Raw genomic sequence first — 17,780 nt, 5'->3', positions numbered from 1 at the left:
ATTTGAGGTCACTTCCTGTGTGCCTCCTGGGCATTTCCCCGCCTTTTTCCATCAGGTTCAGGTCACTTCCTGTGCGTGTCCTGGGCATTTTCCCGCCTTTTTCCATCAGGTTGAGGTCACTTCCTGTGTGCCTCCTGGGCATTTTTCCGCCTTTTTCCATCAGGTTGAGATCACTTCCTGTGCGTGTCCTGGGCATTTTCCTGCCTTTTTCCATCAAGTCTTCTGCGCAGGTGCGGGTTGGCGCCCTGAGGCGTTTTTAGCACATGCTCAGTTGGCACGGATTTCCTCTTGCGGCAACGCGCCATTGGTGCATGCGTAGTAAGCTGTGGACTCCAGTGGGTTGAGCCCGATGGTGGTGGTGAACCCCCTTGGGGGGGCTTGGGCTGCTACCATTCTGGTTTAACTGTGTGGTCACTTCAGCAAGAAGATGTGGGTGAGAGGGAAAGAGCGCCCGGTGTCCAGAAAAATGCAACCCTTGGTGTAGGGTTCACAAAACGTTTATTGAAAGGGTAAAACTTGTACATCGAGCCAACGCATTTCAGGGTGATGGACTCCCCCTTATTAAGGGATGTTAGTGTTTACTTATGGGTGGAGGTAGGTTCTGGAGTGATTTCTACTTTTTCTGAGCTTCTAATTAGCAGAGTGCCGGCTTGTGATAATGCAGCGGTTGTTAGGGGTAAGTACCCCGCCCGGTACAAAAAGGGACGTTAAGGGCGAACTTTTTGAAAAAAAAAAAATACAAATATTTAGAAAAATTGAAAAAATAAGGAATTGTTTATATATTGGGTTCCCTGTGGGGGTGCTTGAATAAGGACCCCAACAGGGAGCACATATGTTTATAAAAAACTTTTTCGAATGATGATGGTTCAAAAAGGGGGATGGATATTTTCTACCTGATGGCAACAACAAATGGAGTTTTAACTCCATAATGGTTCTCCTCTAAGAATACAATTAATAGGGTAGCAAATACCCATCCCCCTTGGCTGGCCTGCACAGAGTCCTGACCTCAACCCCATAGAACACCTTTGGGATGAATTAGAGCGGAGACTGCGAGGCCTTCTCGTCCAACATCAGCGCCTGACCTCACAAATGTGGAAGGCCTATTCAAAAACTATTCAAATTCAAAAACTATTTGAATTAGAAAACTATTCGAAAGCTTTTTGAATCGAATTGAATTTGAAATCGATTTGAATAAAATAAACAAAATGAATTAGACATATTAAAAAAAAATAATTAAACTAATTTATGTAAATAATTCGAGAGAATTGAAACAAAACACATTTTTCGCACTGCACATGTCTAGACGTAACACGTATGGGGGGAGGAGCTGTTTGCCAATGACGATGAAGTAATTTAAGGGGGGGGCACTAACGGGGACCCCGATGTAAAGGGGGACTCTCATGTAAGGGGAGCTTTGATGGGGGCCCTGATATTAGGGGGGTTATATTCTTTTTATTCTATTATATTCTGTTATTTTCTATTCTATTCTACTCTATTCTTTTCTATTCTTTTCAAATTCGAATTGATTCTATTAGAATTTTGGAAAATAATTGTATTATTTCTATTCCATTCTATTGTTTTTTTTAATTATATTCTAATCTATTTGAATTTCAGAAGATGGTTATAATCTTTCTTTTTAATTTGATTCTTTTTTTTTATTCTATTCTATTCCTTTCTATTCTATTCTATTCTGTTCTTTTATTTTCTATCTGTTCTGTTTTACTCTATTATATTATATTCTTTTATTTTCTGTTATATTCTTTTTCATTCTATTCTATTTTTTTTTCTATTCTATTCCTTTACTTTCTATTCTATTTTATTCTCTTTGGAAATTGGAAAACGATTCAAATTCGAAAACTATTTGTATTAAAAAACTATTCGAAATTGAGAAGTGAAAGCTTTTCGAATGGATTCAAATTCGAAAATTCTAAATCGTTTCAAAAATTTCAAAATCGATTTGAATTTGAAAATTCAAAATCGATTTGAATACGAAAATTCAAAATCGATTTGAATACGACTATTCAAAACAAATTAAAAGTATTGAACTCATTTAACTAAACGAATTCATGTAAATAACGAATCGAAACAAAACAAAACACATTTTTTCGCACTGCACATGTTTAGACGTAACGCGTATGGGGGGGGAGCTGTTTGCTGATGACGTCAAAGTAATTTAAGGGAGGGGGGCACTAATGGGGACCCCGATGTAAAGAGGAACTCTCATGTAAGGGGAGCTTCGATGGGGACCCTGATATTGGGGGGGGGGGGACTCTAATGAGGGCTCTGATATACAGGTAGACTTTGTCTTTTTTGTTTATAATGCTGATTCCAAAAAAAAAGATGTCAATAAAAGAATAATACCTACTCATCCATTTATTATTCATTCCTAAAATGATTTTTTTTGGCCCTCAAATCTCTGTAAAATGTACAATGTGGAACTCATACTGAGAAGTCTGGAGACCCCTCTATAGTTTAATAAACATGCGGCATTTGACCATATGCCTTGAACCCGCATTTCACCCCCTTTTTTAGATGACAGTCCTTGGGTTAGCGCATTGTGCTTTTTTTTTTTCTTTTGCATTTTCTGGACTGCGGTCGTAACAAAGCTTTGTGAGGGAAAACGCCAATTAAAATGAAGCCGCACAGTTTAGTGTTTCCTAGCTAACGTTTGTGTACTCTATTCTGTCTCGTTGCAGACATTGATGAATGTGCTGCCAAAATGCATTACTGCCAAGCCAACACCGTATGTGTCAATTTACCGGGATCTTACCGCTGCGACTGCGTCTCAGGATACACCCGAGTGGACGACTTCTCCTGCACAGGTAAGAGGGAATGCCACACGCCTAACAGTATATGTATATGGAGTTATATGGTGGGACCGTTCTTCGTGGAAGAAGGAAAGCCTTTAAGGCTCGGATTATTTATTCAGATGTCACTGCAAAGGATCTTTCCACCCAAAACTGGTACAACATTTTAAGCTACACTATAATAAATGGGAAGTTGTAATAATATATAGAAAGCAAACAAGCAATTATGACTCTGTGCACAATAAGTGGGTGACAATGTGCGTACGTTGTACGATAAATGGTCTATAAGGACAATATGTGGACAACAAACAAGCAATTATGACTATAGGTATGCAATAAAAAGGAAGATGTGACAATATGTGGATAATAAATAGGCAATTATGGCAATTCGTTGAAAATAAATAGACAGTTGTGATTATATGCAAACAGTAAATGGGCATGTATAGAAATATGTGGACAAAAAAAAAATGGGCAATTGTGACAATATGTGGGCAATAAATAGGCAGGTGTGGCAATATGTGGAAAATAAATGGGCAAATGTGACAATATGCAGGCAACAAATGGGCAAGTGTGGCAATATGTGGACAGTAAATGGGCAGTTGTGACACTATGCAGACAGTAAATGGAAAGGTATGCAAATAGGTGGGCAATAAATGGGCAATTGTGACCATATGTGAGCAATAAATGGCCAGGTGTGGCAATATGTGGACAATAAATGAGCAATTGTGACAATATGTGGGCAATAATGGGGCAGGTGTGGCAATATGTGGAAAATAAATAGGCAAATATGACAATATGCAGGCAACAAACGGGCAAGTGTGTCAATATGTGGACAGTAAATGACAATTGTAACAATATGCAGACAGTATATGGAAAGGTGTGCAAATATGTGGACATTAAATGGGCAATTATGACAATATGTGGGCAATAATGAGGCAGGTGTGGCAGTATGTGGAAAATAAATGGGCAGAAATGACAATATGCAGGCAACAAATGGGCAAGTGTATCAATATGTGGGCAGTAAATGGGCAATTGTGACAATATGCAAACAGTAAGTGGGCAGGTGTGGAAATATGTGGACAAAACAAAATGGGCAATTGTGACAATATGTGGGCAATAAATAGGCAGGTGTGGCAAAATGTGGAAAATAAATGAGCAATTGTGACAATATGCAGGCAACAAATGGGCAAGTGTGTCAATATGTGGACAGTAAATGGGCAATTGTGACAATATGCAGACAGTAAATGGAAAGGTGTGCACATATGTGAACAATAAATGGGCAATTGTGACCATATGTGGGCAATAAATGGGCAGGTGTGGCAATATGTGGACAATAATGGGCAATTGTGACAATAGGCGGGCATCAAATGGGCATGTGTGGCAATATGTGGACAATAAATGGGCAGTTTTGACAATACATGGAAATTGTCACAATATGCGGACAATACATGGACAATTGGGACTATATATATATATATATATATATATATATATATAGCGCCAACAGTTTGCACAGCGCTTTACAACATGAGGGCAGACAGTACACTTAAACGGACAGTTGTCACAATATTATATAAGTAATATGACAGTTACAGACAACTCGGCTGTTCTTCATTTCACCTTCCCCATTGACTTCAACATATTTAGCAGTAATGGAAAAATTTTGCCAAAATTTCCAGATTGCCATCAAAATTTCACTAAAGGGAACACTACTCTTCCCTAATTGTTGGGTATTAAAGTGCTTCCTAGACCTTTGTGCCCCTCTCTCCTCCCTCCATGTTCTCTAAATTGGTTTCATCCTCGCAGACTGGAGGGACGTCAGTTCCCACCTTTGCGGAGGGTGCCAAGCTTCCTAAAATGGTATTCTGATTAGCGAAGCGATTCCTGAACAGAGTCTCTTCATTTTAATTATGTGAAGTCAGGTTGAAGCTTTCTGCAGGGAAGGCTGTTTATTGAGCTCTGTGAAGTCTCCGAGGCCCGGCGGTGAGAGAAAACATACACGCGGAATGTTTTTCCTTTCCTGATTGTGCATTATTTTGGCTCTCTAACAGCGCTAATGGACTTGATAGTCTGCGGTCACCTCTTTTAATTGCCCTTGCAGAGTTATTCCGTCTTCTCATCCCAGCTGGTCTGAATGCAAACGATGGAGTTACATAGGAGTCAGCACAGACAAGATGTGTTTAAAGGGAATTCATTGTCTTTTCAATATTTCCTAGATAAATCTGTATCGCACAGTAAAGTCATCTTAGAACAGAAGGTATTCAACTTATCTCATTCCATCACATGTCCCAAAAATAGGAGGATTGTTCCTCATTTCACGATAGTGAGCAGAGCCATGCAAGTCATTGCTTTATGCACCAACAACCAGAACCATTGATTTTTTTTGTTTGTATTGTTTTTTAACCAGTGGTGGTGTGCAAAAACTAAACACTTAAGTGTACAAAAGAAGTGCATGTAAACAACACACAAAAAAGTACGCTTATGAGTGGGTCTCTAGTCCACCTCCCGAAGAAGTAGGACTCTACCCTGACCTCCCAGGGCACAAGGCTTCTGATAGGGGCAAGGCTAAACTTGGTCTACATAGCCAAAGAGCCTGGCGGACCCCTCTCCTCTTGGTCAGCCGAAGCTGACCAACGAGTACTAGGTGAGGGGCTCCCCTGAAGGGTGACACCCCGCCCCCCGGTTCAGGGGAGGAAAGAACCAGATGGCCACACATTCTCCTCCTCGACTTCAGGGTAGGCCTGAGGACCCACACCCTCCATCCTATAGGGAAAAGTGTTCCTCTAGAGGTTCATTGTGCAGTGACAGATTGACCTTCTGTCTAATGGTGCTGCTGTAGTTCCAGGGCCAATGTGACTTGGCAAAGCCAACACTGACCAAAAATGCAAGAGGCACCTCTCTCACTCATCGTAATATAAGTACACTTTTCTCCCTCTCACCCCAAGTAAAATGGTACATCCTTTTCATTGTCCACCAATGTAATGGGAATTCTTTCCCTCACTGTTATAGACTGCTCCTGCGTGGATCCACAAAGCTTTCAAGTTTGAGGGCTGGCAACTCAAGTTCCTTCTCCTCAAACTGGTCAAACCATGTCTTTATGAAGCTGGCTTTGTGCACAGGAGCACAGTCATCCTAGAACAGAAAAAGCCCTTCCCCAAACTGTTACCACAATTTTGGAATGTGATATCTCTAAACAGCCATTTTCAACCAGGGTTCCTCCAGAGGTTGCTAGGGATTCTGTAAGCAGTGGAAGATTGACCTTCCATCTGATGGCACTGCCATAGTTCCAGGGCCTACATAATTTGGCAAGGCAAGCAGCAAGATGCTAACCATCTTTCTAGCATCCATCCTACTTAACAAAAATGTAAGGAGGCACCTCTGTCATTCCTAATGAAATGATGCATTCTTTTCACTGTACACCAATGTAATGGACATTCTTCCCCTCACTGATCTTCCTATTGTATCATGAGCTGTAGATATAATTTGTACCAGGGGGTCCCAAAAACCTAAAAATAATAAGGGTTTCTCAAGTCTAAGGAAAGACTGGTCTAAAATGTCTTTGCATGCTGTAGCATTACCAGTACCCTTCAATGGAAACATCTTAACCCAGTCATTTGGAGGAGTGTCCCCAAATGTCTGGCCATGCATGGTACACCTAAATAAAAACATACTGACTAATTTTTACTACCAGAGTACCCAACTGCTTCTATATACTGCCCCCACCTGGCTTCAAGAAGCTTTCTCATTTTAGCACCAATCTCCTCTGTGCAGACCACTCAAGTTCCTTCTACCCAAACTGGTCTTAATGAAGCTGGCTTTGTACACAGGGGCATATGTCATCCTATAACAGAAAAGGGCCTTTCCCCCAATGGGCCTTACCGCAATGTTGGAAGAGGACAATTGTCTAAAAATAGCCATCCTCAACCAGGATTTTCAGAGAATCCTAGGGTTCCTCTAGAGATTGCTTGGGGGTCCTTGAGCAGTGGCATATCAACCTTCCATCTGACGACTCTGCCATGGTTCCAGGGCCAACGTCACTTGGCAAAGCTAGCAGCAAGATGCTAACTTTTCTTATACCATCCTTCCAACTTACCAAAAATGTTGGGAGGCACCTCTCTCATTTCTAATGAAACGGTACATTCTATTCACTGTCCACCAATGTGCAGTCTGTTTTCTCTACTGTAGGTGGAACTCAACCACAGTGGTATTGCAGTGGAGGGGAAGTCATGGAGGAACATGGTTCCTCTATGGTTTTCTGGGTCACAGGGGAATTTATCTGATTGGATGCTGCTGCCCCATGTGACTCTGGCAGCCATCTTAGGTCAGGTGGAGCCTATTTAAGGCCCTGGCTCCCAGGCTTGGCATGCATTTTACGTGTGGGTTGTGTGGGGACAGTGATTAGCAATAGGGAGAGGTTCCAGATGAGTAGGGAAAGCATAGGGACACACCATCCTTCCTTTGGTACAGACCGGCAAGGCCGCATTCCGCCTCTCAAGACAGATGTTTTCGGCACATCTAAGACTTGCTACACACCGCTATTACATTCAGTGAGTGTTCCCGGTTGGGCGCCTTCCTGCCGAGCTGGTTGTGAATTATTGAACTCTAGCATTAATACAAGTTCTGTTCTCTGCAGCTGGACTCGGAGTGTTTACTGCCACACCACGCTGCATCTCCCCACAAATGTAATGGCCATTCTTCCTTTTGCTGATCTTACTATTGTATTGTGAGCTGTAGAAATACTTTGTAGCAGGGGTTCCCCTGAGACCTGAAAATTATTTAAAGGGTTCATCAGGGCTAAAAAGGTTGGGAAAAGCTGGTCTAGAATGTCCTTGTATGCTGTAGCATCAGGGCTTTTTTTCATTGGGAACGTGGGGGAACACAGTCCCGGCACCTCCAGCGCTGAATGCATGTAATGGAAAAAGGGGGCTGAGGTGACCTGGAGGGTCCATAGATGCTGGCTGCTGAGAGATCTATTGTTCCTGGAGGAGATTTATTTGTGCTTGGTGGTCTATTGTTGCTAAGGAGGTCTATTATTGTTGCTGGTGGGGGATCTATTGTTGCTGGGAAGGTGGACGGGGGGGGCTAATGTTATGTTGCTGGGGAGTCAATTGTTGCTGGAGAAGATCTACTGTTGAGGGGGATCTATTGTTGCTTGCCTCTGGGGGTTCTATTGTTGCTGGAGGGCCTCTATTTTTGTGTGGTAGTCTATTGTTGCTGAGGAGGTCTATTGTTGTTGGTGGGGGATCTATTGTTGCTGGTTGGGCTTATGTTGCTGGGGGAGTCAATTGTTGCTGGGAGGGATCTACTGTTGAAGGAGGGGTCTTTTGTTGCTGGCTGCAGGGGATCTACTTTATTGCTTTTCTTGCTGTTATTAACAAGTTCCATACAAATTACTTAGCACCATAAAATTATACTTGGTTCTGTATTCTCTAAAATGGGTAGTACTGGGAAGTGGGTAGAGGCTGAAACCAAGGGATGGTGCTCAGACGTGGGTAGGGGGTGTAACCAAGGGATGGTGCTCAGAGGTAGGTAGGGGGCGGAACCAAGGGATGGTGCTCAGAGGTAGGTAGGGGGCAGAGACTGAAGAAGAAGAAGTGACTGAAAGGGGGAGTTCCTGCACCTTTTCTTGGAGAAAAAAAGCCCTGTGTAGCATTAGCAGTACCCTTCACCGGTAACATCTGAGTTTATTCATTTGGAGGGATGTCCTCAAACATTTGGCCATATAGTGAAGGCAAATCTATTTTAACCACTTGCCGACTCTCCTGCACGAAATCACGTACATGTATGCAATTTCACTCTTCGGGGTCAGGGGCGCGCACGCGCGCCACCAGTGGACCAGCTCCCGCTGTTAATGGACACAGCGAGAGCCAATCAGCGGGTCCAATGGACCCGATGTGCGCCAGGACCTGCCAATCGTTCCCCAGAGAGGCAGAATGGCTGTCTGCCCATGTAAACAAGGCAGATTGCCGTTCTGTTAGTAGGGAAGACAGAGATCTTGGGTTTCTGCTAAGCAGGAACACGGATCTCTGTCTTCTCACAGCCAAAGCACCTCCCCCCACACACACTTCCTAGGGAAATATTTAACCCCTTGATCGCCCCTGATGTTAACCCTTTCCCTGCCAGTGTCATTAGTAAAGTGACAGTGCTTTTTTTTTTACGCTGATTAGTGTCACTGGTCCCCAAAAAGTGTCTGATTTGTCCGCCGCAATGTTGCAGTCCCCCTAAAAATCACTGATCGCCACCATTACTAGTAAAAAAAATTTGAAAAATAAAATTGCCATAAACATATCCCCTATTTTTGTAGACGCTATAACTTTTGCGCACACCAATCAATATACGCTTATTGGGATTTATTTTTTTACCAAAAATATGTAGCAGAATACATATTGGCCTAAATTGATGAAGAATTTAGATTTTTTTTTTTAGATTTTTTTTTTATTAGTTATGTTTTATAGCAGAAAGTAAAAAATATACATATTTCTTTTTTTTCAAAATTGTCGGTCTTTTTTTTTTTGTTTATAGTAAAGAATACGTTTCCTCAAATTGGGATTTTAAACGGACCACAAACAGTAATTGTTAAAAAAATTACAAATTTATTGGTGTATAAGACACAAAACATAAATAACAAAATTTCAAGGCAGTAAAAAACAAACACATAAAGTTGGGGATAAGTATACAGCCAGCTGAAAGTGAAACCCAAGCTGTCAACCGACAGAATGACCAACGCGTTTCAAAAAACACACAGTGTAGATCTTCTTCAAGGGGCTAAAAAAGGCTTGGAAATTCCAAAGCTGTAGTTTCAATCCCAAATGTACACATTCCACCAAAACAACAGAAATGCCTCCAGAAGGTGAAGAATAGGTGGTCCACCAAGGCCACGCACGGATATGGGCCACAGTGTCATAAACCGGGATAGTTCACATGAGGCCCAGTAAGTACTTGTGGAGATATACTGGGCCAAAGGATCTCACTGCAGCATGTCTCCAATTTTCAGGGACTTCAAAAAATAGAAAGTGTTCGTCATCCAAAGGCGTATTATGTCAAAAATGGAGGCAGTCTGATGCCGCGTACACACGATCGGATTTTCCGACGGGAAATGTTGGATGTGAGCTTGTTGGCGGTAAGTTCAACTGTGTGTATGCTCCATCTGGCATTTGTTGTCGGACTTTCCGCCAACAAATGTTGGCTAGCATGCTCTCAAATTTTCAGCCAACTAATGTGTGTTGTCGGACTTTCCGATTGCGTGTACACAAGTCCGTCGGACAAAAGTCCAAAGTACAAACACGCATGCTTGGAATCAAGGACGAGACGGAAAGCGATCGGTCTTGTAAAACTAGCGTTCATAATGGAGACATCACGTACGTCTTGTATGTCACTACATTCGTAATTGTTGGCCAATATTTGTGTGACCGTGTGTATGCAAGACAAGTTGGAGCCAACACCCTTCGAATAAAATTCCACGGTTTTGTTGTCGGAAAGTCCGATCGTGTGTACAAGGCTTTATTTTTTACATATGCGCCGCCACAGACCAAGGATCCGCTGCATGGGGGTCTATCTTATGACTCGGATCCTCACTCAGATCCTTGCACAGATGATGGAATAGTGTGGCTCCTTCCATCAGCTCCTTTCACCGAGCCACACTATTCCATCATCTGTGCAAGGCCACATGAGGATCTGAATCATAAGATAGACCCCCATGCACCGGATCATTGGTCTGTGGCGGCGCATATGTAAAGACTAAGACTGTCTCCATTTTTTACATAATACGCCTTTGGATGACGAACACTCTCTATTTTTTGAAGTCCCTATAAATTGGAGATATGCTGCAGTGAGATCCTTTGGCCTGGTATATCTCCACAAGTATCTACTGGGCCTCATGTGAACTTTCCCGGCTTATGACACTGTGGCCGATATCCAATGTGTGGCCTTGGCGGACCACCTATTCTTCACCTTCTGAGGCACTTCTGTTGCTTTGGTGGAATGCGTACATTTGGGATTAAAAATACAGCTTTGGGAATTTTCAAGCCCTTTTTCAGACCCTGAAGAAGATCTACACGCGTTGGTCATTCTGTCGGTTGACAGTTTGGGCTTCACTTTTCAGCTAGCTGTATACTTATCCCCAACTTTATGTGTTTGTTTTTACTGCCTTGAAATTTGAACGCATGCTCGGAATCAAGCAGAAGGAGCCGCCCTGGCTATGGAACTTCCTTGTTCTCGGCCCGTCGCAGGTCTTGTATGTCACCACGTTCTTGACGTTTCGTAATTGTTGGCCAACATTTGTGTGACCGTGTGTATGCAAGACAAGTTGGAGCCAACACCCTTCAAACAAAAATCCACGGTCTTGTTGGCGGAAAGTCCGATCGTGTGTACGAGGCATTGCAGCCGAAGTACCCAACTGTTGCCATAGACTCCAAGAAGCTTTCTGTTTCGAGGGGCCAATCTCCTCTGTGTAGGACCCACAAGCACCCAGCTTGCTCCAAGATTGGTCATACTTGGCCTACACAAATCTATGGGCTGTTTATATAATGGGAGGGATTAGTGATGACAGTAATAAGTTCCATAATAAAGCCAGACTATACAACTCCACATTCACGCCGCTCCATCTACTCCATCTACTCCGACCTGTAATCTTTCTGTTTTTAGCTTTAGCCCGTTCCCTGACAAAATGCCATTCAAAGCTATTCATAAATCCGCCTAAATAATGTTAGGATTACGAGCCCCGGCTATCCGTAATGGAGATGTGATAATGCCGAGATTTGATGTGACATATGAATTATGGAATCGAAGTCCTGAGTGCTTTTCGCAATCAACCACGGGCTGTTTTTTTTTTTCCTCTCCCAGCTAATTAAGGGGGCTCTCCGCTGAATAGGAGCTCCATTTTTAGACTTGTTTATCATGGGCTGGCGGCTATTTATTCTGCTTTTATTCTCAGTGTTTCGCTTTTTTTTTTTTTAATCCATTCTCTGCTAGCTTCAAAGTGACAAAATTAATAATAATGTATTTTTCTGCAGAGCTGTGCTTAGCAAAAAAAAAAAAGGAATGAAAAACTTAAACAGCCATTTAAATGTAATTTTGTGACCCGACGTACTGAAATTACTATTAAGGGTTGTAGAGAGAATTGTTCCAGATTTGAAGAGAAACTATTGTGACTTTTTCAGTCAATGCCCATTATTGTAAAGGTTACCTAAACTCAATTGTTGATGATAATTCTACATTTTTTTTTTTTTTTTTTACTTGTTGTTCCTGTATTTTCATACCACGATCGACTGAATTTGTATGGCTCTATTGTTTCTTGCTTGTATTTTGTAGCAACATCCCAAATGTGGGTATAGAAATTCAAAGAAAAGAAAATAGGGCTTTCAAGGTACTCCACAAATTGAAATAAATCTTAAATTTTTTTTCATTTATTATTGTTTAATTATTATTTATTATTATTATTATTATTATTATTATTTAATATTATTATTATTATTTATTATTTTATTTTTTCATTTATTTATTATTGTTTTTTATTATTTTTATTAATTATTATCATTATTATTATTATTATTATTATTATTATTATTATTATTATTTTTATTTATTTCTTCTTCTTCTTATTATTATTAGTAGTAGTAGTAATTGTAGTAGTAGTAGAAGTAGTAGTAGTAGTAGTAGCAGAGCTTTTTTTCTCAGGAACAGGTGCAGGTACTCCCTCCTTCCAAATCACCCCTTGTCTCCGTACCCTACCCACCTCCAAGCACCGTCCCTTGGCTCCCCCCCACCCACCCACCTTCCAGTACCACCCCTTTTAGAGAATACAGAACCAAGTAAAGTAATACCTTGGATTACGAGCATAATTTGTTCCAGAAGAATGCTTGTAATTCAAAGTACTCGTATATCAAAGCGAGTTTCCCCATAGGAAATAATGGAAACTCAGATAATCCGTTCCACAGCCACTGCTTATATGCAGTAGAGAAATTTGGCCAGAGGTGCGGGGGCGCCAGAGACACTCGGAAACACTCGGAGACGCTTGGAAACGGAGTGTTTCCAAATGTGTCTCTGAGTGTCTCTGAGCATTTCTGAGTGTCTCAGAGCTTCTCTGAGCGTCTCTGAGCGTCTCCGAGTGTCTCCGAGTGTCTCCGAGTGTCTCTGAGTGTCTCCGAGCGTCACCGGCGCCCCCGCATCTCTGGCCAGATGTGGTACTGCACACCCCAGCGTCTTGAATCCTGCTCGTCTTGTGGGACAATGCTCGCAAAGCGAGTCAGGATTTAAAAAAAAAATAGCTTGTATTGTGAAACGCTTGTGAACCGCGATACTCGCAATCTGAGGTTCCACTGTAATCAGTTTGGAATTTGATACTGATACAAGAAAAACAATAAAATAGATCCCCTTCAGCCAACAACAATACCCCCCCCCCCATGTATAATAAACCCCCAGCAATAATAGATCTGCCCAGCAACAGCAGAGCCATCACAAAAAAATACCCCCACCCCAGCAACAATAGACCCCCACTAGCAACAACAGATCTCCCATCAGTCAGAAACAATAGACCCCCAGCAACAATAGATCTGCCCAGCAACAATAGAGCTGCCACAATGAAATATCCTCCACCCCAGCAACAATAGACCCCCCACTAGCATCAATAGATCTCCCAGCAGCCAGCAACAATGGATACAGCCAGCAACAATAGAGCGGCCACAAAAAAAAATATCCCCCATCCCAGCAACAATAGACCCCCCCAACTAGCAACAATAGATCTCTCAGCAATCAGCAACAATAGACCCCCAGCAACAACAGAGCAACCACAATAAAAAATCCCCCACCCCAGCAACAGTAGACCCCCACTAGCAACAATAGATCTCCCAGCAGCCAGCAACAATGGATACGGCCAACAACAATAGAGCGGCCACAAAAAAAAAATATTCCCCACAACAGCAACAATAGTCCTCCACTAGCAACAATAGATCTCCCAGCAGCCAGCAACAATAGTCCCCTCCCTCAACAGTAGATCCCTCCTAGCAACAATTAAACCCCCCCAGCAACAATAAACCTCACCAGCAACACACTAGACTCCCCCACAACAATAGATCCCCCCAGCAACCATAGATCCCCCTAGCAGCCAGCATCAGTAGACACTCCAGCACACTCTAGTACTTGTTGCCATTACATATATTCTGTACTGGAGGTGCTGAAACTGCGTCCCCCCCATGTTCCTGCTGAAAAAACCCTGAGTGTAGTATTGTTATGAATAATAATAGTAATAATAATAATAATAATTGAAGATGAAGAATATTAATTCTTATTATGATTATTTATATTATTATTAGTGTTATTATTGTTATTATTATTATTATTACTATTACTATTATTATTTAAGTTTTATAAAAAATAAAAAAAATCAAGTGCAAATATATGCCATTCATAACATCCTTTTATACATAAAAAGGTACCTATGCTAAACCTATTGATATGGTATTTCATTATAGTATGATATGGAGGCAGAATAATATAATAATTAATCAATAAGTTTAGCATAAGTACAATTTTTATGTACAAATGGATTTTATTCATTCCAAATGTTTGCAATTGATCATTTCAAATACATAATTTAAGATTTTAACATATATTAAAATCTTTGGAGTACCTTGGAGGTCCCATTTTCTTTTCTTTCAATTTTCTTTTTTTTTATTCTCATATTTCCATAATCGGATGTCTCCCTCTGGTGGCCACCTGTGTATCAGACAGCACAATCAGCATGCTTACTGTATTTCTGCCACAAGATCACCCAAAGTATTTATTGGCCCTGATTCATTTAGTATTAGTTAAGAAGTGCTAAATAGTGCTTAAAGTGTTACTAAACCCACAACAGTAAAATCAGTCTGTACATGCAGTAAAGCATGCTTGGTATATTCACTGTGGATCCTAAGGGGTTATTCCTCCGCATTGTGTAAAAAAGGCTGTTTGATCCTGTCTTCTCCGACCCTCCCCACTGTCCCCAATACATCTCCTGATAGCACAGAGCCTTTGGAGTCACTCTGCACATGCTCAGTTTGGTTATTGCTAGTGTTTTTATTTCTCTTGGGAGTGTGCATGTGATCAGCACAGGCCAATCAGCACTGTTCAGACAGAGGGTCAGGGGTCATGCAGCCTCATAGGACAGTCAGAGGAGAATGAAAACTCCTCCTACAAGCTGTAACCAGACACAGATAGAAGTCACAAGACTGTTATATACTGCTGATGAGAAAAGGTATTTAGCAGTTTGTATTTACTAAAATAATTGCATTTCCATGGTCTATGTATTGTGGGAGACTAGATATAGTGAATGCAGAGTCCTGGGGAGACTAGATATAGTGAATGCAGAGTCCTGGGGAGAGCGGATATAGTGAATGCAGAGTCCTGGGGAGACCAGATATAATGAATGCAGAGTCCTTGGGAGACCAGATATAGTGAATGCAGAGTCCTGGGGAAACCAGATATAGTGAATGCAGGCTCCTGGGGAGACCAGATATAGTGAATGCAGAGTCCATGGGAGACCAGATATAGTGACTGCAGAGTCCTGGGGAGACCAGATATAGTGACTGCAGAGTCCTGGGGAGACCAGATATAGTGACTGCAGAGTCCTGGGGAGACCAGATATAATGAATGCAGAGTCCTTGGGAGACCAGATATAGTGACTGCAGAGTCCTGGGGAGACTAGATATAGTGAATGCAGGCTCCTGGGGAGACCAGATATAGTGACTGTAGGCTCCTGGGGAGACCAGATATAGTGAATGCAGAGTCCTGGGGAGATCAGATATAGTGAATGCAGAGTCCTTGGGAGACCAGATATAGTGAATGCAGAGTCCTTGGGAGACCAGATATAGTGACTGCAGAGTCCTGGGGAGACCAGATATAGTGACTGCAGAGTCCTGGGGAGACCAGATATAGTGACTGCAGAGTCCTGGGGAGACCGTATATAATGAATGCAGGCTCCTGGGGAGACCAGATATAGTGAATGCAGAGTTCTGGGGAGACCAGATATAGTGAATGCAGGCTCCTGGGGAGACCAGATATAGTGACTGTAGGCTCCTGGGGAAATCAGATATAGTGAATGCAGAGTCCTGGGGAGGCCAGATATAGTGAATGCAGAGTCCTGAGGAGACCAGATATAGTGAATGCAGGCTCCTGGGAAGACCAGATATAGTGATTGTAGGCTCCTGGGGAAAACAGATATAGTGAATGCAGAGTCCTGGGGAGACCAGATATAGTGAATACAGAGTCCTAGGGAGACCAGATATAGTGACTGCAGGCTCCTGGGTTTAGTAACACTTTAAAGAGTGCTAAATAGTGCTTAAAGCCCAACTCCTGCACTGCACGGGTCAACTGCTTGTTTTGATTAGGGGTGAGCAGAAAGCATATACTCACCCAATCCTTCATCCTTCGTAAACCGGCATCCCACCTCGGTCTAGCCGGTGGAATGTTCCTGGTCTATGAAACGAGGTCTGAGCGTGATGACGTCAAGAACAGTCCACTATTCAAGTCTGCTGGAGTGCGGGTGTGCTGGACCGGTCTTGTGCTGGAAGGATCAGAGGGTCAGGTAGGTATATCTCTGCTCTCTTCTCCCCTAGAAAAAAACAAGCATTGTGGGCACAGTACCACTGCATGGGAAAAAGAAGAGTTGGGCTTTAATAATGCCAAAATGGCCTATGATAGCATGGCTAAAAGGCCACTTTAGCATGTATTAAGGTGCCTTAAAATGTATGTAACCCAAGAACAAAAAAAAAATAAAATAAATACAGCCTACCATTCCTTAGACGTAGAGACTTCATTCTTTATATCTTTTTCTTTTTTTTCCTTGCATGTTATCTGCTGGTTCTGGAAGTAACACACATGTTTGGCATGCCAGTCAGAGTCCAATAAGCAGCATGAGCTTTGCTGATTATAGAACTATAGGTCTGGCTCGGTGTGGTGCTTGATGGACCTCAGCAGAGAGACCACTGCTTTCATACAGAGAGCAAAGAGCGGAAGGGCCCCACTCTGCAGCATGCTGACAGGGGACAGGCTTTTCTACTCAGACTGTGGCTATTTTAGAATGATAATTAACTCATGGCTATTAAACAGCTTTTGTTTTGATGCACCTGCAATGTATATAGCTGATCTAAACAAAACGTCCAATGGTGCTTTAAATCTGCTGTCTGAATTCCTTCTATAAACTTGCATTGAAAGGAAGAGAGAATAATATACAGTACCATGAGCTCTGTTCTGATTAGGAAACGCATCGTGCGTGTGTAATGATCAAAAAAGGGATAACGTATTTCCTAATAACAGCTTTTTGTAGACCCAGGACTCATATCATACAAAGTTACATCTAAAATCTGATCCGCCTTGTTGTCCTCCAGATAGAGTTGGTTAAAATGTTTTAGAATGGGTTGTACATATAAAGGGTAACCAAGGAAGTCCGGGCTCAGCATGGGTTGCACATCTAAAGAGTGACCAAGTAAGCCAGGGTTCAGCATGGGTTGCACATCTAAAGAGTGACCAAGGAAGCCAGAGTTCAGCATGGGTTGCACATCTAAAGAGTGACCAAGGAAGCCAGGGTTCAGCATGGATTGTATATTTCATGGGTGTTCAAGGAAATCAGGTTTTATCATGGGTTGTACATCTAAAGGGTGACCAAGGAAATCAGGGTTCATCATGGGTTGTAAATCTAAAGGGTGACCAAGGAAATTAGGGTCCAGCATGGATTGTACATTTCAAGGGTGTCCAAGGAAGTTAGGGTTTAGCATGGGTTGTACATCTAAAGGGTGTCCAAACGTCAGTGTTCAGATCAATTGCACTAATACAACTACAATCACCTCAAGTAGGTTGCATATCTAAAAGGTGACCAAGGAAGTCAGGGTCGAGCATTGATTGTACATCTAAAGGTTAAGCAAGGAAGTAAAGGTTCAGCATGGGTTGTACAGCTGAAGGGTTCCAAGGAAGTCAGGGTTCAACATGGGTTGTACATCAAAA

General features: G+C 42.1%; 1 protein-coding gene across 2 annotated transcripts in view; it reads left to right on the top strand.

The window, feature by feature from the left end:
• The window catches only part of NELL1 (neural EGFL like 1), a 1,046,888-nt gene that overhangs the window by 578,833 nt on the left and 450,275 nt on the right, over nucleotides 1-17,780 (top strand). For both annotated transcript variants that reach the window (XM_073604029.1, XM_073604030.1), the window contains exon 13: nucleotides 2,697-2,822. In XM_073604029.1, the coding sequence (XP_073460130.1) occupies nucleotides 2,697-2,822 (126 nt within the window). The remainder of the gene's footprint in view (nucleotides 1-2,696; nucleotides 2,823-17,780) is intronic.

The sequence above is a fragment of the Aquarana catesbeiana genome, linkage group LG11 (genome assembly GCF_042186555.1).
Source record: "Aquarana catesbeiana isolate 2022-GZ linkage group LG11, ASM4218655v1, whole genome shotgun sequence".
Lineage (NCBI taxonomy): Eukaryota > Metazoa > Chordata > Amphibia > Anura > Ranidae > Aquarana > Aquarana catesbeiana.
This window is presented reverse-complemented; position numbering and strand designations above follow the sequence as displayed.